General features: G+C 30.9%; 3 protein-coding genes across 3 annotated transcripts in view; 1 reads left to right on the top strand and 2 right to left on the bottom strand.

Annotated features, from left to right (window-relative positions):
* Window positions 1-26,135, bottom strand: part of LOC119611674 (G-protein coupled receptor moody) — a 119,038-nt gene that overhangs the window by 54,830 nt on the left and 38,073 nt on the right. The gene's annotated exons all lie outside the window — the stretch shown is intronic.
* On the top strand, window positions 1,375-2,241 carry LOC119611770. The gene is made up of 3 exons (XM_037967463.1): window positions 1,375-1,518; window positions 1,585-2,055; window positions 2,128-2,241. Exons 1-3 carry the CDS (start codon window positions 1,375-1,377, stop codon window positions 2,239-2,241), a joined length of 729 nt encoding a protein of 242 aa, XP_037823391.1.
* On the bottom strand, window positions 2,371-3,756 carry LOC119611759 (putative nuclease HARBI1). Its single transcript, XM_037967451.1, has 5 exons — window positions 3,638-3,756; window positions 3,392-3,585; window positions 3,114-3,238; window positions 2,915-3,059; window positions 2,371-2,753 (listed from the first exon to the last, which is right to left on the bottom strand). The coding sequence occupies exons 1-5, from the start codon at window positions 3,754-3,756 to the stop codon at window positions 2,371-2,373; spliced, it is 966 nt and encodes a 321-aa protein (XP_037823379.1).

Here is a 26,135-nt window from a genome sequence, read left to right as displayed (position 1 = left end):
ACCACCACCAAAGGCAGAGAGCTCTACAAAGCATTAAAAAATACCGGATGTAATTTCATGTCCACAGGCAGCCCAACATATTGGCCAACGGATCCAAACAAGATCCCGGATCTAATTGATTTCTTTCTTTTTCGGAAAATATCAAAATTAAATCTTAAAATAGATGAAGGCTTTGATCTAAACTCTGATCATTCACCAATCTACTTAACATTCTCTTGCGATATACAACCAAAAGTACCGTATCCAGTTTTGTATAATAAATACACAGATTGGAACTTATATAAATTAAATATTAAACATAATTTAAAAAATCATCCTCAAATCCACACAACAGAAGATTTGGAAAATGAAGCTAAAAATTTTGTAACAACCCTACAACAAGCCGCATGGAAAAGCACGCCTGAACTTCAACCTAAGATTTATAGTAATGTATCCTATCCCCAAAGTATCAGAACTTTGATAACTTCTAAAAGAAAATTACGCCGAAAATGGCAAAGTACTCGAGCTCCCTGCGATAAAACTTTATTAAATAACGCTACACAAACTCTAAAGAGAGCGATACAAAAATTCAAAAATGATAACATGAATCATTATCTATCACATTTGTCATATAATAATAAGACAGACTACTCCTTATGGAAAGCTACCAAAAGTCTTAAGAGGCCAATAAATCAATCATCCACAATTAGAAAAAGCGATGGAAGCTGGGCCAAATCCAACAAAGAAAAAGTGGAAGTTTTTGGGACATACTTAGAAAATGTATTCAAAACGCAAATACCTATCTACGATAGTATTGAAACAGTGATTAACAATGACGATGAAGAAATACCTCTACTAACAAATTCCGAAGTGAAAAAAGAAATCCGGTTACTAAAATGCAAAAAAAAGCCCTGGATATGATCTAATAGCAGCTGAGCTTTTAAAACATTTGCCTCATAAAGCACTTGCAATATTAACCAAAATCTTCAATGCTATAATAAATCTAAAATATATGCCAAGTCTTTGGAAAGTGGCTGAGATAATAATGATTCCAAAACCAGGGGGCTAATTCTCGCATTCGTATACGTTCGAAAACATACTCGAATGCACGAATTTTTTTACTTTTGGGATTCTCTTATTCGATAACGAATAAAACATATCGAAATTTTTAATGATGGCATTCGATAACGAGCAATCATTCGAATGAAACCTTGCGAGTTTTTTCTCGAAAGCTAGTTTGCTTTCGAAATAACGTTATTGTGCAAAGGGTAAATTGGAAAGAACATGTAAGTTAACAATTTTTATTACAACTGACAAAAAAATTATAAATTTAATACATTTAGGTCAAAAATATCAAAAATAAATTATACTCAAAAAGAAATTCTTGGCAATTTCATGGCAAATCATACGGATTTGGCCAAGAACTTATTGCCAAATACTTCCCAAGGGAAAGCCCGGTCAAATCAACTTTGGGAACAACTCACTGCTAAGCTAAATGCTTCCGGCCCACCAGTAAAAGATGCTAAAGCTTGGCGCAAGGTAATGTATAAATAAAAACATTTACCCTCTTCATTAATTTATTTCTAAAATTTGTATCTATTTTAGGTCTACGCTGATCAAAAACAAAACGTTAAAAAAAAGATTTGTTTTAATAAATCTTCTAAAAAAAGGACCGTTGGCGGCCCATTTGAAGAAAAAATTCTTTCTCAAGTAGAGGAACAGATAGTCGCAGCTGCAGGCTTAGAAGCCTCTGTTGAAGGCTTAACAAAGGTTAAAAGTTTTGGATCCCAAAGTAAAATCGTGAAAGATATTGTAAGTGCAACATCACAAGAGAACAGTCGTAATATTTCATGCACGTCATTATTCTCAGATGACGAAGAGATGCAAGAAAATATTTCGTCTTTAATAGAAACTGAAGACGTTAGTGAAAAAGAAAAAGCAGTGGCTAAAGATGCTCTACCAAAAATATGTAAAAAAGAAAGGGAAACTAAAACCATTTTGTTAAAACAAAATATGATTACAACAGAATTATATCAGAAGGAGATGTTGAAAAGATTAGACAAAATTATAGAAATAGCAAATAAAAACCACGAGTTAAAAATAAAAGAGGTCGACATAAGTTCTCAACTGCTCGATTTAAAAATGAAGATCTTTAAAATGAAGGAAAGAGAGCATAATTTAAACACACAATTAAAAGAAATGGAACTACAAATACGTATGAAGGAGTTGGAAAAACTTAATATTGATATATTAATGGATTAAAATATTTAATTCTTATATTTTGTTCTATTGATCTCATTAATTTGATTTTTTTGTTTTTTTTTCAAAACATTTATATATTTTTCTGTTGGATTAAATTTAATAACAAAAATAGAAAAAAATCGTTTAATTCTAGGAACATAAGCATAATTTAATGTTATCTCTAATCTTTTTCCCTACTTTGGTTATTTGTGTTTCTGTTCCCGTATCTATTTCAGGCATTTCCGTGTCCAATGGCGTTTGTTGTACGTCTTCGTAATTGGGCACTTTAAAATGTATGCAAATATTGTGTAGAGCTGCACATACATTAGAGAACTGTGCAATTTTCTCGGCACTATAACGACTTCGCTTGTCGTGACATAAAATTTTCCACCGGGCCTTCAAAATTCCAATTGTCCTTTCGACAATACACCTTGCTTTGGAATGAATATCGTTAAACTTCGATTCCATTGAATTTTCTTGGGGATTTCGGTAGGGTGTTAACAACCAAGGTTCACATGGATATCCCGAATCACCTACATATAAATATAAATAATATTTATGTGACATACATATTTACATACACAAAATTTATTATACCGTACACCACTATTGTGGTTTGTGGTATGCGTTTGTGGGGTATCATATGGTGCCATGACCGACTATACATTCATACTTGTTTTTTTAAATTACTTACCTAAGAGCCAAAAATTTCTTAAATTATTATTATATTCTTGTTCGAGATGGATTCTTTCTACTGATTCCTTCCAAACAAACGAATCATGAGCAGCTCCACCATATTTAGAATTTATGGCCAAAATATTATATTTATGGTCGCATATCTAGAAATATTTAGGTTACAAACATACACAGTAGCGTTATTAATGTCTACTTACTATCATTGAATTTAGACTATGAAAGCCTTTCCTGTTAAAAAACATATGCTCGTTGGGAGGCTTCTGCAATCCAAAATGGGTCCCATCAACGCAGCCAATAACTGCCAAATAAATAAAGTTAATTGCTAAACGTCCATGTTATATTTACATACCACCTGGAATATTATATTTTGACATGAAGTACTCTTTGCATTCGTCACTATTTCTGCAATTGAACTGTATAAATTTTGGACAAAGTTTTCGCTCCATTTCATCCACCACACGCTTTGTAATTTTACAGATGGAACTTTGACTAATTCCTATTAAAAAGTCATTCCCAACTGAATGTTGGAAACCTCCAGAAGCTAATAGTGATAAGGTAGCAGCCAATTGTATTTTTGGTGGAACTGTGGTAGAAATTTGCCCTTCAAATACTAATTCGTCAAGAAGAAAATTGAATGCTTCCTTCGATAGTCTAAACCGTTTTTTAAATCTAGTAAAAGGAATTAGTAGTTTATGTTTTTTTTTAATATAAGATCACTTACTCATTATTTTGCAAACTTAAGGGGTCACTAGTGTTCCGTATTTTTTTCCTAATGGCATTGATATTTTCATATTCATCAGAATCCGAACTTGATGAATACAGGAAAAAAATTGATTCCATATTTGTATTTATCTTTATTTTGGTTTAGTTTTATTTTAAATTTTCGTTTTATTTTGAACAAATATATGACTTTTGCTTACATTTCGTTAAGTGTTGTAAAACATACTACGAAAGTTTTTTACCACACTGAAACAACAATTCGATTCGTTTTTTATCGAGTAACATCATTAGAAAATTACGCACTATCGAAATTTATTTCGATTCGAATTTTATTTCGATCACGACTACGAGAATCACCCCCCAGGAAAACCACTCACAGATGCCAGCTCATATAGGCCAATATCACTATTACCGGTGATAGGAAAACTGTTTGAAAAACTATTCTGTAAAAGGCTGAAAAGTATAATTACAAATAGAAATATTATACCAAATCATCAATTTGGATTTCGTGAAAAACACTCTACAATCGAACAAATACATAGGATAACACATACAATTGAAAATGCCCTAGAAAACAAAGAAATATGTTCATCCGTATTCTTGGATATTTCAAAAGCTTTCGATGGTGTATGGCATAAAGGCTTGCTACATAAACTAAACATGAAAAAGAAAGATATTTCCGTGTTAAAATCAATGATGAATTCTCAAATCTTCATCCGATAAGCTCTGGTGTCCCGCAGGGAAGTATCCTGGGACCAATATTATACTTACTGTATACCTACGATTTACCAGTAGATTCAGATTGTATTGTCGGCACATTTGCAGATGACACTGTAATCATGTCAACTGGAAAAGATGTTGAAGTCGCAACACATAAACTACAACTAGCACTAAATCGAATAGATAGGTGGACTAAAAAATGGTGTATCAAACTAAATAGCTCAAAATCGATTCATGCAAATTTTACAAATAAAAACGTCAACCACAAACCAGTCTTTATCGATGAAATTGAGATTCCACACGAGAACACCGCTAAATACTTGGGAATGACCCTAGACGCAAAGCTTCGTTGGAAAGCGCATGTTAAGAAGAAAAAGGATGAGCTAGAGTTAAAGTTTAGAAAAATGGATTGGCTAATTGGGAGAAAATCTAACCTTTCAGTCCATAATAAGCTAATTGTCTATAAACAAATTCTAAAGCCAGTATGGAGCTATGGCATCCAGATATGGGGATGCACTAAAAACGATGTTATTAAAATTATACAAAGATTTCAAAACAAAATCCTAAGGACCATCCTGAATGCCCCATGGTACGTTAGAAACTCTGATATCCATAGAGATCTCAACATGAACACAGTAACAGAGGAAATTATTATGAAAGCAGAACAACATAGGCGTAAACTTATACTCCACCCAAATGAAGAAATAGCGTCCTTATTAAGAACCACAAATGTAGTAAGACGACTAAACAGATGCCAACCTCATGACCTCATCAGGCGTTTCAACCAGCATAATGTTTTATAAAATATTTGAATTGCTGTTAATACTAAATTATATGTTTAAATAATTAGCCTCAAACTGCTAGTTAGTCTATTTTGACTAGTCGCAGTATTTTAAGAAAAATTGTATATATCAATTTATACCGTTTTAAATAAAAAAAAAAAAAAAAATTGTTCAAAGTTTGTTACGTTGCTACTACCCAGAAATAAAATCAATATGGGGATCGATTCGCTTATCGATTCCCTATCGATCACATATTTTGGTTTTGCTGCTCAAAGAATATTTTAAAATTTTTATGTACAAAAACTTTTTCCATAAATTGTGAACTTTTCAATGTTTGTTACTTTACAGCATCCCATAGCAAGTACCCAGAAAGGAAATCAATATGTGGATCGATTCATCTATAAATTCCCTATCGATCACATATTTCAGTTTTGCTGCTCAAAGAATGTTTTAAAAATTTGTAGTATAACAACTTTTTTTTTTTTTGCAAAATTTGTCAAAGTTTGTTACGTTACAGCATCCCATGATATATAACTGCTATCGGACGATCTTGTGGACGATAAAAACCTATATAGAACTTTAAGTTGGAAACATAAGAATCGGATGGCATAAGTCTTAGTGGATATCATCGTTCTAGGGGGTGTACTACAACAAACTTTTTTTACAAAAAATTTTACTATTGCAGTATATAGAAAATGAACGATAAAAACTTCTATAGAACTTTAAGTTGGAAATGTAAAATTCGAATGACATAATTTTTTACAATTCTAGGTAGGGTCAACTGTGGACCGATTCTTACAAAATTTAACAGAAGGATTTTGTATCATATAAATCTTGTAAAATCATTTTTTGAGGGAAAGCTTATATGGGTGCAGTGTCAATTATTAAGCGATACTCATAAAATTTGGCAGAGATTTTAGATTCTATCAAACTTGTTTTATAGGATCTTTAGGATATTAAAAATAGGATATTAAAAATATTTTGCCAAATATTGGCTAGATCTTCTTAGACTGTAATTAGAACCCAGCATATAATTTAATGTAAATGTTACAAACGCTGGAAAATGTTCCTTGTCTCTGATGAGTGTAGTGTCTTCCAAGCGGTGATCTTAGCGATCTAGAATGCGACGGAACTAATACGGAATCACTAATTAGATTGCAGATGAATTGGCCAGACAGGGCTCGGATCTGCAGCTTAATAGTAGGGTCGGTTCGGTAAAACCCACCATTTGTTATTACTATAGGCCAGCGATCGGCAGACATATACTACCACATTTTGCACTTGTATAAGTGTAAGAGCGAAAAAAAAGAAATGAGAAATAGTTGTACTCCCATCTTCACAACAAGGGATGCTTGGAAAACTGAAATTTACAAATAATATTAATCTAAAACAAAACTAATATTTTTTTAGTTTAAGAGTAGCACATATTGTTTTTGGGCTTATTTGCACATATTTATTTTAAATATTGATATAGAAATATGCGCTTTTTAACTAAGTTTTTAATAAAATATATACCTATTAAGGGCAAAGATTTAATATAATTACATGTATATATTGGTAAATTATTGTAATTTGCTACTTTAGTTGTAAGGAAAAACATTTAAAAAAGTTTATAATTCTAAAAACTGCATAACATGTAGTGTAGATGCTAAAAATGTACAAAAATAATTAGAATTATCCATCCCTGCATTAATATATGTATTTTCGTTCATTTTCATTGCAAAAGCAAGAAACGAGCGACAACAGAACCTCTTTCAATGACAGCTCATATGAGACTGATTTGTTTTCTATGCGTGTGAGTAGTCTGTGTAAATTTAGTAACGGTCAAAATACACAGTGTATAGGAGTTGCCGATCGTGGCTATAGGCTAATCTCCGAAAATTTCAAAAACTCCACCTACCGATCCTGGCACAGTAGGCTGGAATGTAGGGTTTCTAGGACATTATGGCCGAAGTTAAATTCAAAAACAACCAGAGTACTATAAGGACTGGTTAGGGAGAGTATAAGAATATTAGTAGGGGTAATAACCGTACACTGCGCAATTGAAGCCTTTAGGGATAATAGGGTAGGTAACACACAGGATTTTTGCATGTTGTGTTAGGACGAAGAGGAACATGAGACAGTAGGCTATATTCTATGCCACTGTCCCAGAATACAGAGTCTGAGGCTGAAATGGCTAGGCAAAAGATTCCACGATGAACTAGGAGATGTAACAGGGTGTAACTTAGGCGACATTCTGGGCTTCATCAGGGGAATATTTTGGTTATTCAGATAAAGGACAATTAGGGATTTTCCTTCCATGCCTACTTTCTTTGTTCTTTTTGGGGGAGATTATCACTCTTCTCATCTTTCTCTTTTCTTCTGTCTTCTTTTTATATTTTTCCTTGTTTTTTATTGAAGGGAATCACAATGGACCATTGGGTCTCCTAGTGGATGTTTTCCTTTGATATACAACCCTTTTAAACTAAACTAATACGGAATCACATTGTTCGCCGGTCTCTGGTAAAACTTTGGTTGATATTCGTACTGCATCGTATGTGAAAGGTTTTTATTCGCAAGACTTGAAAGAATACGTCCATAAAATTTTGTGGTCGTGAGTTGTTCCATGTTGGAGAAATAAACACTCAAAGTTAAAATTTCCCAAAAAAGTGATTGAAACCAAGTAGTTTTTTTACAACTTTTTGATATTATGAGGGCGGCTTACAACTTAGAAAGTCAATTTTGCTAATGTAAGCTGTATACCAAAGAATATAAAGAAATTGGGGCTTGTCAGTTGGTACGTAAAGGAGTTGTCATTCGGTACCTAACTCTAAGTATGTATTGGTAGAATTTTTGTATTAGTATTAGAGCTCCAACCACTTTCACCACACTTTCCAAACATACATACTTGCATAAAATCGTACATAAAAATTTTAGGAAAAATAAATAACATTTAAATTTCTACATTCGCAGAGTTTTTAATTTATTTTGCCTACATCTAATCAGTAAACATTTAATAAATATATTTTTCGGACTTAAAATCTCTTTTCTTTTCTTTATATTCTTTGGGCTATAGTCCATATATAAAAACAAACGTGAACGTTTCGAAAAAAGGGCTTTTTCGCGAAGCACACTAACAGCGTAACTTCAATAAACCCAAAATATCGCGTGATCGAAATACTTTTAAATTTTACATGTTGAAATCATAAAGCTGCTAATTTAAATTGGGGACATTATACATCAACCGGTAGCTGACAATGATGGTAATACGAAAATCGATAAGCCGTTCGAAAAAAAACTGCGTTTTAGCATTTGAAAAGTGTAAAAAAGTTCATTCATGTAAATATATAAATTCTTTACAAAATTTAAATTAACCGAACAGATTTTCATTTTAACGTTTTGTGTTAATAATTCATTTAAATTTAAAAATGATAAAAGCAGTTAATTGTAGATAAGCTGGGATATGTTAACTGCAAAAGAAATTTTATCAAAATTTCTCTTTCGCCGGAAACGCGATGTTTCTTGAGTTACAAGATAATTCGAAGAAGCACACCTAAACCGCTAATTAAAATTGGTAACACTTAACATTAATCGGTAGCTGACAATGATGCTTATAAGAAAATCGATAAACCGTTAGAAAAAAGTACGATTTTGCATCAAATGCATTAAGAAAAGTTCGGTCATGTGTATGAAATTTATTTCCAAACTTTATATACATAGGTTTTCATTTTAACGGTTTTTATATTATTTACTCATTTGAATTTAGAAATGGAAGCAGAAGATAATTATAAACAAGCAGTTATTGGCTAACCACAAAAATATTTGCATAAAAGTTTCTCGTCTGCAGAAAACACAGTGTATTTCTTTTAAGAAAAACCAGTGGAGCACAGCCTTGCCGCTAATTAAAATTAATAAAATTATATTCTTTTAGGTTGCTACTAATGAGGTCTATAGCAAAATCTATAAGCCGTTCGAAAAAATACAACCATTTTGGATTTAATGCAATTTTTAAAAAATTCGAATATATGCATAAATAAATTAAAACCTCTATTACACATAAATGCATAATTTTTTTTAGCTAATGATTGTAAATTAATATATTAATACATCATGTTAAATAGTGTATAAAAAATGCGTACTTAGCTTTATAAAAAAAAAAATTTTTGAAGAGGTTGAAAAAAACTCTTAAAAGCGAATTTATCCACGAATATATAAAATATTTGGGTTAAATTAATTTTTATTTTGGGTATTTCGTTGTGAATTATATCCACGCTTATGGCAGTTTCACACGTTCAATATATATCGTGATATTTGCTTTATTGTAATATGTATTGAACGTGTAGCATGTAATATTGACGGATCGTGTTCCATATCACAGAAAACCCCAATTTTCTGAAATCCAAAATTTGTATCAATATTTATAATGGATCACGTGATAAATATTGAACGTGTAGCATGTTTTGTGATATCAATCACGATACATTTGTAAAATTCGAAAAATAAATAAAATAAAAAAAACAAAGTCAAATATTTTTTTAAATGTTAATAAAAAATATAAAAGATACATTTTTTGTATTGTATGAATTGGAGTTTTCGCGGCATTCTTGTTATCATCGTACGACCCGTGTATTTTATGCTACACGGGTCGTACGATGATAACAAGAATGCCGCGAAAACTCCAAATTCATACAAATTTAGAAAAATTTATTATCTTTTATATTTTTTATTAACATTTAAAAAAATATTTGACTTTGTTTTTTTTTATTTTATTTATTTTTCCGAATTTTACAAATGTATCGTGATTGATATCACAAAACATGCTACACGTTCAATATTTATCACGTAATCCATTATAAATATTGATACAAATTTTGGATTTCAGAAAATTGGGGTTTTCTGTGATATGGAACACGATCCGTCAATATTACATGCTACACCAAAAAATAAATAAAAAATGAAACTGTTGTCAAAAGTACCTAAGTCTACTGTCATCCGGTACCTAACTCTAAAAATATATTAGTAGAATTCTCAAGTCAACATAGTTGCAAAAAATCGTATTGAAAAATATTGAAAAAAAAATATTACATTTCAATTTATACTTTGAAAGGTTTCTTAAGATATTTTCCACATATTTTATCTACAAACATTTTATAAACACGTCTATTTGTTTTTAATCTATAATATTGAAAAAATAAATTATTTATTTGAAATATCTTTTTCGTTTACCATACGAAAATTTACAACATTGTTTTTTTTAGTTTTAATTTCAACCAACAAAAATTCAATGTCAAAAAATAAAAAATATTTTTTTTTCGTTTGTAAAAAATATATTATTTTCGGGCTATTAAATGTGTTTAAATTGTGCAAAAAAATTATAAAATATAATGTTAAGTGATAAAAAATATTTCAAAGTGCTATTATCCTCAAATTTTCGCGAAAAAGTTTTGAAGTTTGGAGAGAGAATAAAATTTTTACATATGTGTTGGATTCACACAGCACTCGTCTGTGAGAAGAGCGTAATGTTATTGTTGTAAAAAAAATGACAGCGTTTCACTTCTTGTTTATTCTTTGTGCTACACGTTCAATACATATCACAATACAGCAAATATCACTATATATATTGAACGTGTGACACTGCCCTTATATTTTAAAGTTTCAGGTAAAAACGCAATTTTGGGATTTTTTTTAAACTATTAACCAAAGAATATAAAGAAATTGGGGCTTGTCAGTTGGTACGTAAAGGAGTTGTCATTCGGTACCTAACTCTAAGTATGTATTGGTAGAATTTTTGTATTAGTATTGGAGCTCCAACCACTTTCACCACACTTTCCAAACATACTTGCATAAAATCGTACATAAAAATTTTAGGAAAAATAAATAACATTTAAATTTCTACATTCGCAGATTTTTTAATTTATTTTGCCCACATCTAATCAGTAAACATTTAATAAATATATTTTTCGGACTTAAAATCTCTTTTTTTGCAAAAAAATAAGTTTATTTTTGTCAATTTTAATTTCAACACACAAAAATTAATTGTCAAAAAAATTAAAAAAATATTTTTTTAGTTTGTGAAAAATAAAAATATTTCGGATTATTAAATGCGATAAAATTGTGTAAAAAATTAAAAAATAGTTATGTGTTTGTGAAAAAACGTCGTTCAAGTCCTATTATCCCGGTATTTTCGCGAAAAAGTTTTGAAGTATTGTGAGAGAATTGAGTTCTCACAAGTGTGTTGAATTTACACAGAACTCGTCTGTGAAGAGAAGGAAATGTTATTGTTGTAAAACAATGTCATAGTCCAACTTCTTATTATTCTTTGCTATTAACTTCAAACATGTCCGTCCAGATAGCAACGAAAAATAGCAACGGCAGAGAAATAATTCGAGTTTTTGGGAATTAAGTGGCAACACCCAGGGGAAAAATAAATTTCTTAGCTAATAAAAAATACCATGGAAAACTCAATGGAAAGTGGTGGAAAACACAAAATGGAATCAAGACTATATATAGTCTTAGAACTACAGTTTTTTGTAAAATTAGATTCCTCTAAAATGGTCAGAAAAATCGTTGCAGGTAAACTAAACTGTATAGGATCTAAAGAGAATCGCGTCAAAAACTCCTTGGAATATGGTAGGAGACATGGCTTCTTCCAAAATGGTCAGTAAAATCGTTGTTGGTGAACTGTATAGGATCTAAGGAATGTCGCGCCAAAAACTCTTTGGAATATGGTAGAAGACATTTTAAGGATGGAAAAAATCCTTCCGTGCAAAAAATCGGTACAGTAGATCCTTGGAAAATTGGATTCCTCCAAAATGGTCAGTAAAATCGTTACTGGCAAATTGTATTAGATCTAAAGAGTGTCGCGCCAAAAACTCCTTTGAATATGGTAGGAGACATGGTAAGGATTAAGAAAATCCTTCCGTGTGAAAAATCGGTAGAGTAGATCCTTGAAAAATTGGATACCTGCAAAATGGTCAGTAAAATCGATACTGGTAAATTATACATAATCTAAGATGTGTCGCACCAAAAACTCCTTGGAATAAGGATTAAAAGGATTAAGGATTAAAAATCCTTCCGTACAAAATATTTGCCAGTAAGATCCTTGGGAAAGTGGAAAGTCGATAAATTGAAATTGTAAAAGTCGATGAGTCGACTTTTCGTGCATATACTGCAAAACGTCGAAAAGTCGACGTTTTATTTTAATTATTGAAGTTGTAGCGTCGTATTTTTTAATATTATTTATGAAAAAACAGAGTTGCATCACAAAAAACAATTAGATTTTTAGTAGATTTTGCCGAAATCTACTTACGAAGTCATTTTGTTTCGTATGGGATATCTAGTTAAAATCAAATAGATTTGGCTCGAAATGTCATAAGTACTAGATTTCATTGTAGTGTAAATGGGCTATTTGGCTATGTTTTCACTAGCTAGAAATCAACTGGATTTGACTAAACCTCTTCAAGGTGTTTCCACTGAACTTACTCGTTTTTTACATTCGAAGAAATTTTGTCATTTTATTTTAATATTTACACAAAAAATTTAATTTCGAAATAAAAAATTATAAATTTTAAATTGGTGGTATTTAAGACATAAATCTACATTTATTATATATTTTTAATGAGTAATTTCAAAAATAGAAATTAACTTTTTGTGTAAATATTAAAATAAAATGACAAAATTTCTTCGAATGTAAGAAACGTTTAAGTTCAGTGGAAACACCTTGAAGAGGTTTAGGCAAATCTAGTAGATGTTAGGGTTCTATACATATAGTAGGGATATAGGCGAAACTGAAGGGGTTGTCAAACAAAATTTGTTATTCTCTTCACACAGACGAGTTCTGAGAGAATAAAACATTCTTGAGAGAACAAAACGTATAAAAGAAAAGTTGTAAATTTTCGTATTGAAAATGAAAAAAGTATTTCACATACTTTTTTTCTTTTTCTACTAGTGCAGAAAAATAATAATAAAAAGACGTGTTTTTTATATGTTTTAAGATGAAATATCTTCTGAAGAAAATTAATTAACAAATATTTTCATTCACTAGCATATGAAATCCCAGTAATAACACACAAAAATAAGTTATCAAAACAACATTTATTATTTAGTACCTTTCGAACAACTGTGTTTATTTTCGTGCTTCTACTAATACATTCTCACCAGTTAGGTTTTTGACAGGGGACTTAGGTCTTTGACAATCCCTTTCGCCTATATGCTACTATATGGTTTTATAGTTGAAACGAAAAGTCGACTTTTTTCATTTAGTTAAATGTCGACTTTTTGCATTTTATGAAATGTCGATTTTTCGACTTTTTTCATTTAATTAAGAGTCGACTTTTAGACTTTTCGACTATAAGTATTTTATAAATAGTCGACTTTTCGACTTTTTCCGACTTTTCGATTTTTTTCGACTTTTTGACTATTTTCGACTTCTTTCGACTATTTTTTGACTATTTTAGAGTTTTTGACTTTTTCTTACACTTTTTTAAAATTTCCGACTATTTTTGACTTTTTTCTATAATTTTCGAGTTTTCGACATTTTCCGACTTTTTTCGACTTTTTACAACTTTATTCGACTTTATTCGACTTTTCGACTTTTTTCACAGACGATAGTCGAGTTATCGAGTTTTTTGGAACAAAATAGTCAACTTCGACTTTTTTCGACAAAAAGTCGATTGTTCTATTATTCGAAAGTCGATTTATAGAACCCTAGTAGATGTCTAGCCAGTGGAAACATAGCCAAATAGCCCATTTACACTGCAATGAAATCTAGTACTTATGAGATTTCGTGCCAAATCTAGTTGACTAGATTTCCCATACCAAACAAAATGACTTCGTAACTAGATTTTGTTAAAATCTACTCAAAATCTAATAGTTTTTAGTGATGCAACTCTGTTTTTTCCTAAATAATACTAAAGAATACGACGCTACACAACAAAACCGAGAAAAACAAAACAAAAAAATTAAAATCTAAACAAAATTTTAATAAATCGAATATTTTATTATAAATAAAATGTTAATAAATATCCCATTTTTCCTTCTTATATTCCATATAAGACACAATTTCAAGAAATATTAGAAAAAATGAAATCTTCCTAAATGCCAAAAATAGTAAGTGTAAACTAGATTTTTAAAAAGATTTTAAATGAAATCTACTAGATTTCGTGTATGGGGTATAAGATATTTTCATTGCTACAAAACTTGTTCATGTCGAATTTCATTGCTATACTGGAATATGGAAGCAAGTTATCAGATTTAAAGCTATTTTTAGATGGGGACCTTATGTTGGGGGTAGGATCAATTATATATTGATCCTCATAAGGGAGACTTTATATGGGGAATAGGTTAAATTATGTACTGATCCTCATAAAATTTGACAAAACGGTGGAGATTCTGGTATATATGTATATTCCTGTTATTGGCGTTAATATCTTTTTCTGAAGGGGAACTTATAAGGGGGTTGACCGACCCTCAAAATTTGGTAATGTCGAATTTCATAGCTATACATGCTTTTTTAAGCCAACTATGTACGTTAAAATCATTTCGTGAGGGGAACCTTGTATGGGGGGTAGAGTCAATTAGGGAGCGATCTTCATATAATTTAGTTCCTTTAAAACTTATTTTTGTCGTATTTCTTTGCTATACGAATATTAAAGCATGGTCTGAGTGTTAGTCTGAAGGGGACTTTTTATAGGAATAGAGTCAATTATGTCCTGTTCCTCATACAATTGGAAAGAGAAATTTTTGTTTATATGAAACTTGTTTATTTCAAATTTCATTGCAATAGTGATATTTTAAATCAAGTAATGTACGTTAGTCATTTTCTGAATATATGGGGCCAAAACGATTTTGACTCCTATAATTATGTAGAATTTTGTTACTATACGGGCATTTTGAAGCCTTTTATTAGATATTAAATCAATTTGTGAAAGTAACGTTATATTAAGATAAGAGAAATCATATACCGATATAGTCCATTCTCAATAATTCTCCATCAAGTAAAAATATTTTGGCAAATATTGGCTAGATCTTCTTAGACAGTAGTAAGATCCCGGTTCAAATGCAACCGGGATTATTATTGGGGTAGATGGTGTACTCCGAGAACACAGGCACTGACTATAAAACATTTTATTTATATATTTTTTCTTAGCGCAAAAAACATTTGTCTAGTAATTTGTTTTTGCTTCATTTGTTTATGCTTTTACAGAAACTCACCACACAACAACCGAAAACAGCTGTTAGGGTTTGCTGTTTTATTAAAAGGTTGTTTTGTTAACGGGTTTTGAAATGTAGACTTTCCGACATTTTTTAATGTACAAAGAAGGTCCATAACAAAGAATATAAAGAAATTGGGGCTTGTCAGTTGGTATGTAAAGGAGTTGTCATTCGGTACCTAACTCTAACACCCAATTTACACGATGATTTTTTTTCATGTTTGCCTAGACGTCTGTTTTCATGTTTGTCGATGATTGGTGGTGAGCGGGGTAGAGAAGAAAACAAACATGATTTGGGATTTTCATGATTGTTTTTGACATTCCTCTTTAAACTCATTCGTACTGTTGATATTATGCTCATGTAAAAAAATAATTGTCTTTTTTTTACATGAAAACATTAAAATTTGCATTAAAAAAATACTATAGCGTGTTATTAATTTTTTCTAAATCAAACTAAAATGGTTTTTATGTTAAAAATTTCATTTTAGTTTTATTACGAATAAGTAATTAAAAAGGATTATACAATTAAACATCAAAAAAAGACATGCATAGTTGCATGTAAAAAATCACCGTATAAATGTTCATGATTTTTTGAAAGATTCTCAAAAGAGAATTGGAAAAAACAGACGTCTGAAAAGTCTTCATGTAAATTGCGCCTAAGTATGTATTGGTAGAATTTTTGTATTAGTATTGGAGCTCCAACCACTTTCACCACACTTTCCAAACATACATACTTGCATAAAATCGTACATAAAAATTTTAGGAAAAATAAATAACATTTAAATTTCTACATTCGCAGATTTTTTAATTTATTTTGCCCACATCTAATCAGTAAACATTTAATAAATATATTTTTCGGACTTAAAATCTCTTTTTTTGCAAAAAAAAAAAAATAAGTTTATTTTAAATAATTTTTTCATTTTCAATACCAAAATATAAAACTTTGTTTTGTCAATTTTAATTTCAACACACAAAAATTAATTGTCAAAAAAATTAAAAAAATATTTTTTTAGTTTGTGAAAAATAAAAATATTTCGGATTTTTAAATGCGATAAAATTGTGTAAAAAATTAAAAAATAGTTATGTGTTTGTGAAAAAACGTCGTTCAAGTCCTATTATCCCGGTATTTTCGCGAAAAAGTTTTGAAGTATTGTGAGAGAATTGAGTTCTCACAAGTGTGTTGAATTTACACAGAACTCGTCTGTGAAGAGAAGGAAATGTTATTGTTGTAAAACAATGTCATAGTCCAACTTCTTATTATTCTTTGGTCCATAACAAAGAATGTGTAAATTCAACACACTGGTCAGAACTCAATTCTCTCACAATACTTCAAAACTTTTTCGCGAAAATACCGGGATAATAGGACTTGAAAGACGTTTTTAAAAAAAAAAAATTTTAATTTTTTTGACAATTAAAATTGATAAAACAAAGTTGTAAATTTTGGTATTGAAAATGAAAAAATTATATAAAAAAAACTTATTTTTTGCAAAAGACAGATTTAAATTCCGAAAAATATATTTATTAAATCTTTACTGATCAGATGTGGGCAAAATAAAATAAAAAATCTCGGAATGTAGAAATTTAAATGTTATTTATTTTTTCTACAATACTAATACAAAAATTCTACCAATACATACTTAGAGTTAGGCACCGAATGAGAACTCCTTTAGGTACCAAATGACAAGCCCCAATTTCTTTATATTTTTTGGTCCATAACTTTTACAGTTTTGAAATTGTGACTTTATTAACTTTTTTAAGAGAAGTTTTTGAGTATTTTTGACTTTTTTCGCCATATTTAGACTTTTCGACTTATTTCGACATTAGGATTCTATAGACTTTTAAAATAATTATCGAAGTCGATTTTTTTGTTAAGTCGATTTTGCAAATAAAAGTCGAAACAAGTTGAAAAGCTCGAACAAATTGATAAGTCGACAATTTAATACTATGTTTCCACTGGCTTGAAATCTACTAGATTTGCGTAAACCCAAAGTATATTAATAAAGTAGCATCACTTGAACAGCTGACTATTTTTTTTTAAACTAGATAAATGAAGCAAGTTGTCAAAGTTTGTTTTGAAAATTGTTAACATTGTTTACGTCGCCATTTTTAAATTGTGTTTTGCTATTTGTTAAAATTTGTGAAAAGTTGAAAAAGTGAATTAAAAGTGGTTTTAAAGTAGTTTAAAAGTGTAATAAATTGTATAATATATAATAATATAATTAAATTGTTAATATTTTTAACTTAAAAGTAATATTTTTTATTTATGTTTTGTTCACATTGTTGTTCAAGGAAATTTTATTTTGACACAATCTTAAATTATTCCAAAAACAAAATATATGTGGTTGTTGTAGATGTTGTTGTACAACAAGAGATGTCGCTACTTTATTAATATACTTTGCGTAAACCTCTTCAAGGTCTTTCCTTCTTCTTCTGTTGCTGTTACTCTCAGTAACATTGTCAATCATTGGAAAAGACCACCGAAACATATGTTTTTATTTCAAGGACTTTCCACTGAGCTTACTAGTTTTTTATATTCGAATTTTCGGACAAATCCCGTCATTTGATTTTGATATAACGACAGTAATGTTAATTTCCTTCAAATTTATACATTAAAAATACAAAATTAAAGTTGTAAAAGTATAAATTTGTTTATTAAATACCACTAATTTTAAAATTATAATTTGTTTTGTTTTTATTTCGAAATGAAAAGTCACTTTTTCTATGAAAAACATTCAACTTGAATGGATAGCCTATAGTTGTATTTGCTTATCCTAGATACAACTCAGTGTTGCATAAGCAAATCTTATTCGAAAGAATTTCGACATGTTTTAAATAGGGTTCTATAAATCGACTTTCGAATAATCGAACAATCGACTTTTTGTCGAAAAAAGTCGAAAAGGCGAAGTCGACTATTTTGTTCCAAAAAAGTCGATAACTCGACTATCGTCTATGAAAAAAGTCGAAAAGTCGACTTTGTAAATAAAAGTCGAAAAAAGTCGAAAAAAGTCGATAAGTCGAAAAAAGTCGAAAAAAGTCGAAAAGTCGAAAAAAGTCGAAAAGTCGGAAAAAGTCGAAAAGTCGGAAAAAGTCGAAAAGTCGATAAGTCGAAAATATTCGAAAATTTTAAAAAGTGGAAAAGAGGTCAAAAACTCTAAAATAGTCGGAAAAACTCGAAAAAAGTAAAAAATAGTCGAAAAAAAGTCGAAATAAGTCGAAAATAGTCAAAAAGTCGTAAAAAATCGAAAAGTCGGAAAATGTCGAAAAGTTGAAAAAAGTCGGAAAAAGTCGAAAAAAGTCGAAAAAAGTCGAAAAAAGTCGAAAAGTCGAAAAAAGTCGGAAAAAGTCAAAAGGTCGAAAAGTCGAAAAAAGTCGGAAAAAGTCGAAAAGTCGACCATTTATAAAATACTAAAAGTCGAAAAGTCTAAAAGTCGACTTTTAAATAAATGAAAAAGGTCGAAAAATCGACTTTTCATAAAATGGAAAAAGTCGAAAGGTCGAAAAGTCGACTTTTAACTAAATGCAAAAAGTCGAAAAGTCGAAAAGTCGACTTTTCGTTTCAACTATAGAACCCTAGTTTTAAATCAAATCTAGTAGATTAAGTAGATTTGGATTTGTCAAAACTGTATGGCAAATCTACACGATTTCAACTAGTTTTGCCCAAAGCCATTAGATTTGCTTTGTCACTTTTGACATTTAAAAAAGTATAAAATCAGCTTTTGTCTGATTTTGAAATTGTTTGGTGAGAAGAGGTATATAAAATACAGCTAAAAAAATCATTGAAATGGTTTTGTGCGAAAGAGAGTGAAATGGTTTTTTGCTGGAGACGCCTATATACCCTGTGACATAGCATAAAATTTTTATCCAACAATTTACATAATTTAAGTTTTTATGAAGAAAAATATTTTTTGCGTTTTTAATATAATAGCAACATATTTTCATTAAAATAAAAAATGTCTACTTGTACAATTTATATTTCGTTTTACGTCTTTCTGTTTATTAATTTCCAAAGAGCGAGGAGGTGACCACCAACTCGCTGGAAGACAGTTTAATGGATGACCATGATTGAGGTTATCCAAATAAACCTCCATCGGAGCGAGACAGCTACCAACGCTCTGATGGCTAAAATCAACACAGGTAAAATACATATAGCTTTAATCCAGGAACCTTGGACGATTCGCAACAAGGTTTCTGGATTAAATCACGTAAATTTCCAACTTTTCTACACTGATACAGGATCTCGCCCGAGAACATGTATCTTATGTCACAAGAACTTATGTTTTCTCCTCTCAACAGGATTATCAACATCGGATGCAACGGTGCTGAAGCAAGGTCGTGGCAACATATTCCTTGCATCTATTTACCTGCCTTTCGATTCTCCGACACTACCACCAACGTCGGATCTGATGAAACTGGTTGAAGAGGCACAAAGGAAAAATAAGAAAATTGTAATAGGTTGTGATGCCAACTCGCATCATGTAGCTTGGGGTAGTACAAACACCAATCGCAGGGGACAAGCCCTCATGGATTTCTTTAATACTAAAGACTTGATAACATTGAACTTAGGTAATAAAGCTACCTTCGTCAATAGAATCAGAGAAGAAGTATTAGATATAACTATATGTTCAGAAGAGCTTATAAACGAAATTCAGGATTGGAGAGTTTCGGACGAGCACTCCTTTTCTGATCATCGGTACATAAGATTCAAAATACTAAGGCCACCACCAAAGCCGATAAAGTTTCGGAACAAGTCTAAAACTAATTGGACAATGTTCGGGACCTTACTAAAGAACCGTTTAGGTCAGGACACTTTTCAATGTCGAAATAAAGAGGATATAGATGCCAAAGTGGAAACGTTCACAAGTGCCCTGGTTGAATCGTTCGAGGACAGCTGCCCTCTGCGAGAGCGGAGATCTGCCCAGGAAAAACCCTGGGTAACTGGGACGATCGGTGGAAACCGCTTTAAATGAAGTTGTCCACTACATAGGTGAATCTTTCGATAGCAAACTGTATACACTGGCAGTATGCATTGACATCGAAGGCGCTTTCAATAACGTGCACACTGATACCCTTATCCAATCCCTAGACCAGTTTTATGTTGACCGGGTGCTCCGTAACTGGATCAACTACATGCTAAGGAACAGATGGATAAGCTGCGAGATGTACGATATAACTATCAGGAAAAAGGTATTTCGCGGTATACCACAGGGTGGCATTTTGTCACCTTTACTCTGGGTCACCACGATTAATAGCCTCCTAAGGACCCTAACCGAGAAAGGACTTAGACCTGTCTGCTATGCAGACGATGTCGTAATACTTTTAAAGGGAAAGGATCCAAATTACTTGTGTAGAAGAGCTGAGGAAGCTCTGAATACGGCCTTGAGCTGGGCTCAACCGAGAGGCCTCAATGTTAACCCGGCGAAGACGGAAATCTGTCTTTTCACAAGAAAGACAAAAATTTCTACATATACTGAACCTTGCTTCTTGGGCAAGAAGATACCGGTGACAGACAAAGTTAAGTACTTAGGTGTAATACTTGACCGGAAATTAAAATGGAGACACCACATAGAGGATAGGATCAACAAGGCACATCGGTGCTGGGCGATATGTAGGAGAACCATAGGCATGAAATGGGGTCTTAGTCCTACTATGACAAATTGGCTTTATAAAAGTGTAATTAGACCAATTCTAGCTTATGCTTCAATAATCTGGTGGACTGCTTTGGACAAAAAGTGTAATATCAAACTACTACAGGGAGTTCAGCGTACATGCTGCTTGGGTATAAGTGGTGCCATGTGTACTACTTCAACCAAGGCTCTGGAAACGTTGCTAGATATTCCACCCATTGAAACATATATAAGATATGAGGCGGCGCTTACAGCCGAACGGCTCTTTACTTTAGGCGAACTGGCCAAAAACGGTTATAGGACACGTCATCAATGTATACTGGACACATTGGAAGGTTATACACATTCATCGGACGTGCCTGATCGCATACCAGACACTGAATATGTCGGAAACTTTGAAACGCTAATCCCAGATAGAATGTCTTGGTCAAGCGGAACATTAGAGCAAATACCAGTAGGAATCCGTTGCTACACGGATGGCTCTAAATTAGGGGACAAAGTGGGTCTGGGGTTCTATATTGAAGACCCAGAAACAGAAATATACCACCGTTTACCTAATCATAACACAAGCTTCCAGGCAGAAGTACGAGCAATAACGGAATGTGTAAATTGGATTAGAATAAATATGGCGCCCACAGGGCTTAATATATTTACCGACAGCCAGAAGGCAATTTGTGCGATATCAGGTGATAGAATTAAATCTAAGACCGTATTGGATTGTAAGAAAGCTTTAACTGAATACTCTCCCAGAGGTAAGGTTCACATCATATGGGTACCAGGCCACTCGGGAGTAATCGGCAACGAAAGGGCGAATGTAATAGCTTTAAAGGGAAGGGAGCTCGATGTAGTTAACCTGACAAACGCAAAACCATTCGACGCAACAAAAGCTGAATTAAAAATATGGATGAGAGAATCCCATAAGGCCTCTTGGAATAATGAAACGGTGGGTAGAACCACAAAGATTCTATGGGGTGACCCTGATGAGAGCAAGACGAGAAATCTTCTCAAAATGAGCAAGTCTGAGGTTAGTATGATGGTACGTATTCTAAGTGGACACACAGGATTACGAGCACATCTATACAAAATTGGACGTGCGAATTCAGACGAATGTAGAGCATGTGGAGAGGACAGTGAAACTCTGGAGCACTTTCTTTGCCATTGTCAGGCATTCGTCGAAGTTAGATCCAAGTATCTTGGAAGTGATGTTATTCCGGAAATAACATTCTTAACCAACACCGATTGGAAGATTCTTAGGAATTACGTCCAGGAAACTGAGTTTCTGAACATTCAGTAAACAATTTTTTTTTTTTTTTTTTTCTTGAATTGGAGCGCACAACAGGCCCGATAGTGGCCTAGGTGTATTTCTTCGGATTTGATGTAGTATACATCCTCCTATCAACCTAACCTAACCTAACCATTAATTTCCTTTCGGAAGAGTCGAAAAAAAGTTAAAATGTCGACATAAGGTCAAAAAGTCAAAAAATTTCGAGTTTTCAAAAATACAAAATTTCGAAAAGTCAACTTTTTAATTCTACTACGTTTGATTACTTTTTCAGTATTTATACGTATTAAAAATGTAATGCTTCCAGTGCCTCGTTTCTGTACAGACAGTGAAATTGAAGAAAAAACAATGTGAATTGAAACAAATTCATCATTTCTCACATGCAAGTGTTTCTGTAAGAAAATTTTGTGAGAACTATCTGCCATTTATGTTTTTTGACGTAAGTTATTGGAAATTTGTGAGTAAAAGTGTTTCTGTAAGAAAATTTTGTGAGAAATTTCTCACGTGTTAAAAAAGTACGTGGGCGTAAACTTAGAATTTGCCAAGGGCGAATTTAGTGGGATAATTTTTCGAACAATTTTCATTTAATATCTCTATTTTTTGTGTTTATTTATCTTTTATTTTAAGATCTTTAACTTTTAACAAAAAGTCGACTGCTTAGGCTCATCAAAATAAATGATGAAAAATGTAAATGTATATATATATATATATATATATATATATATATATATATATATATATAGTGGGATAATTATATATATATATACATATATATATATATATATATTTTTTCTTCAATTTCACTGTCTGTACAAAAACGAGGCACTGGAAGCATTACATTTTTAATACGTATAAATACTGAAAAAGTAATCAAACGTAGTAGAATTAAAAAGTTGACTTTTCGAAATTTTGTATTTTTGAAAACTCGAAATTTTTTAACTTTTTGACCTTATGTCGACTTTTAACTTTTTTTCGACTCTTCCGAAAGGAAATTAATAAACAGAAAGACGTAAAACGAAATATAAATTGTACAAGTAGACATTTTTTATTTTAATGAAAATAAGTTGCTATTATATTAAAAACGCTAAAAATATTTTTCTTCATAAAAACTTAAATTATGTAAATTGTTGGATAAAAATTTTATGCTATGTCACAGGGTATACAGAGGCGTCTCGAGCAAAAAACCATTTCACTCTCTTTCGCACAAAACCATTTCAATGATTTTTTTAGCTGTATTTTATATACCTCTTCTCACCAAACAATTTCAAAATCAGACAAAAGCTGATTTTATACTTTTTTAAATGTCAAAAGTGACAAAGCAAATCTAATGGCTTTGGGCAAAACTAGTTGAAATCGTGTAGATTTGCCATGCAGTTTTGACAAATCCAAATCTACTTAATCTACTAGATTTGATTTAAAACATGTCGAAATTCTTTCGAATAAGATTTGCTTATGCAACACTGAGTTGTATCTAGGATAAGCAAATACAACTATAGGCTATCCATTCAAGTTTAATGTTTTTCATAGAAAAAGTGACTTTTCATTTCGAAATAAAAACAAAACAAATTATAATTTTAAAATTAGTGGTATTTAATAAACAAATTTATACTTTTACAACTTTAATTTTGTATTTTTAATGTATAAATTTTAAGGAAATTAACATTACTCTCGTTATATCAAAATAATGACGGGATTTGTTCGAAAATTCGAATATCAAAAACTAGTAAGCTCAGTGGAAAGTCCTTGAAATAAAAACATATGTTTCGGTGGTCTTTTCCAATGATTGACAATGTTACTGAGAGTAACAGCAACAGAAGAAGAAGGAAAGACCTTGAAGAGGTTTACGCAAATCTAGTAGATTTCAAGCCAGTGGCACAAAGTATACAGAGGTGTCATTTTTGACAGTTCAAAAACACTAAAATCAGATTTTTTTGAAATGGTCTCGGTAGACAGAGAAAACTAATTTTTGGGTTTAATACACACAGTGCGTTAAAACAAACAACACTATATAAGGCTATTTTGTAAACAGAACAACAAAGCAAAAGAAAATAAACAAAATTAAAATAACTTTTGTGCAAAATTTTAAAAAGTTTTAATTGCATATAAATTATGTGTTTTATTTATATATATACATATTATGATGTTTTATTTTATATTTTTTACAGCAATTAACTCATAATTTACTTACCTCCAATAAGAAAATTGAAAAGAAACCCAAAAAATAAGACCAAAACAAAACAAGTTGAAATAGTATCGTGCGAAAGAGACAAATATATATTTTTGCCGTGACGCCTCTGTATACTTTGTGCCAGTGGAAACATAGTATTAAATTGTCCACTTATCAATTTGTTCGAGCTTTTCAACTTTTTTCGACTTTTATTTGCAAAATCGACTTAACAAAAAAATCGACTTCGATAATTATTTTAAAAGTCTATAGAATCCTAATGTCGAAATAAGTCGAAAAGTCTAAATATGGCGAAAAAAGTCAAAAATACTCAAAAACTTCTCTTAAAAAAGTTAATAAAGTCAAAATTTCAAAACTGTAAAAGTTATGGACCAAAAAATATAAAGAAATTGGGGCTTGTCATTTGGTACCTAAAGGAGTTCTCATTCGATGCCTAACTCTAAGTATGTATTGGTAGAATTTTTGTATTAGTATTTTAGAAAAAATAAATAGCATTTAAATTTCTACATTCCCAGATTTTTTAATTTATTTTGCCCACATCTGATCAGTAAAGATTTAAATATAGATATAAATATATTTTTCGGAATTTAAATCTGTCTTTTGCAAAAAATAGGTTTATTTTAAATAATTTTTTCATTTTTAATACCAAAACTTACAACTTTGTTTTATCAATTTTAAGTGTCAAAAAAATTAATTTTTTTTTAAAACGTCTATTATCCCGGTATTTTCGCGAAAAAGTTTTGAAGTATTGTGAGAGAATTGAGTTCTCATCAGTGTGTTGAATTTACACAGAACTCGTCTGTGAAGAGAAGGAAATGTTATTGTTGTAAAACAATGTCATAGTCCAACTTCTTATTATTCTTTGTTATGGACCTTCTTTGTACATTAAAAAATGTCGGAAAGTCTACATTTCAAAACCCGTTAACAAAACAATAAATAAAACAGCAAACCCTGTTTCGGTTATTGTGTGGTGAGTTTCTGTAAAACATACAAGCGCAGTTTTTTGATGGAGTTACACATAGAGAAATCTCTGTTGTTAAACATAAAGATAGGTTCTTGTTTGCCGAAAGTTATTTTTGCATATGAGAATATTTGATATTTAATATTTATTTTAATTTTAAAATATCTCAAGAAAAATTATCAGTAAATACGTAAAAAAAATTTATTTAAAGAATTTTTTTCTGTGTAATTGTAAAAAATAATGGGAATTTTAATAAATGTGAATCAACGACATAAACTCCTAAACAAATGTAATACCCGCTACTATGTTAATTCTTGATATACAAGCCTATTTACAACATTATCCTGTAAATATTGTCAGTTAATTGATATTTATAGTACTGTATATGAGCGCAAAAGTTGTTGGAGGATATTTTTATACACCTAACGATCCATTATTTGTTTCATTTTTCAAAATCTTCCATTATTTCTTTACTTTTATTTACATGGAGTATATATTAAGATTCATTTTGTATCTAAAATTGCAAATAAATGCATTTCCGAGAGCAATGTTCAAAAATAATAGGCCGTGTTTAAATTTTTTCCAATCCTATTCACAAAAAATCCAGAAATTTTAATGTTTTTTTGTTATTTATAATACAGTACACTGTAAAGTAGTGAACTCACTACACCAAAAACACTAAAAAATTTTGTAAACTTTTCTTTCAGTGCATGGAATGCAAAAACACAAAGTGAAGTAGTGTTAGTGTGGAAAGA

Source organism: Lucilia sericata, unplaced genomic scaffold (assembly GCF_015586225.1).
Source record: "Lucilia sericata isolate MDLA Ls3-8-SP2 unplaced genomic scaffold, ASM1558622v1 Contig000031F_arrow, whole genome shotgun sequence".
NCBI lineage: Eukaryota > Metazoa > Arthropoda > Insecta > Diptera > Calliphoridae > Lucilia > Lucilia sericata.
This window is presented reverse-complemented; position numbering and strand designations above follow the sequence as displayed.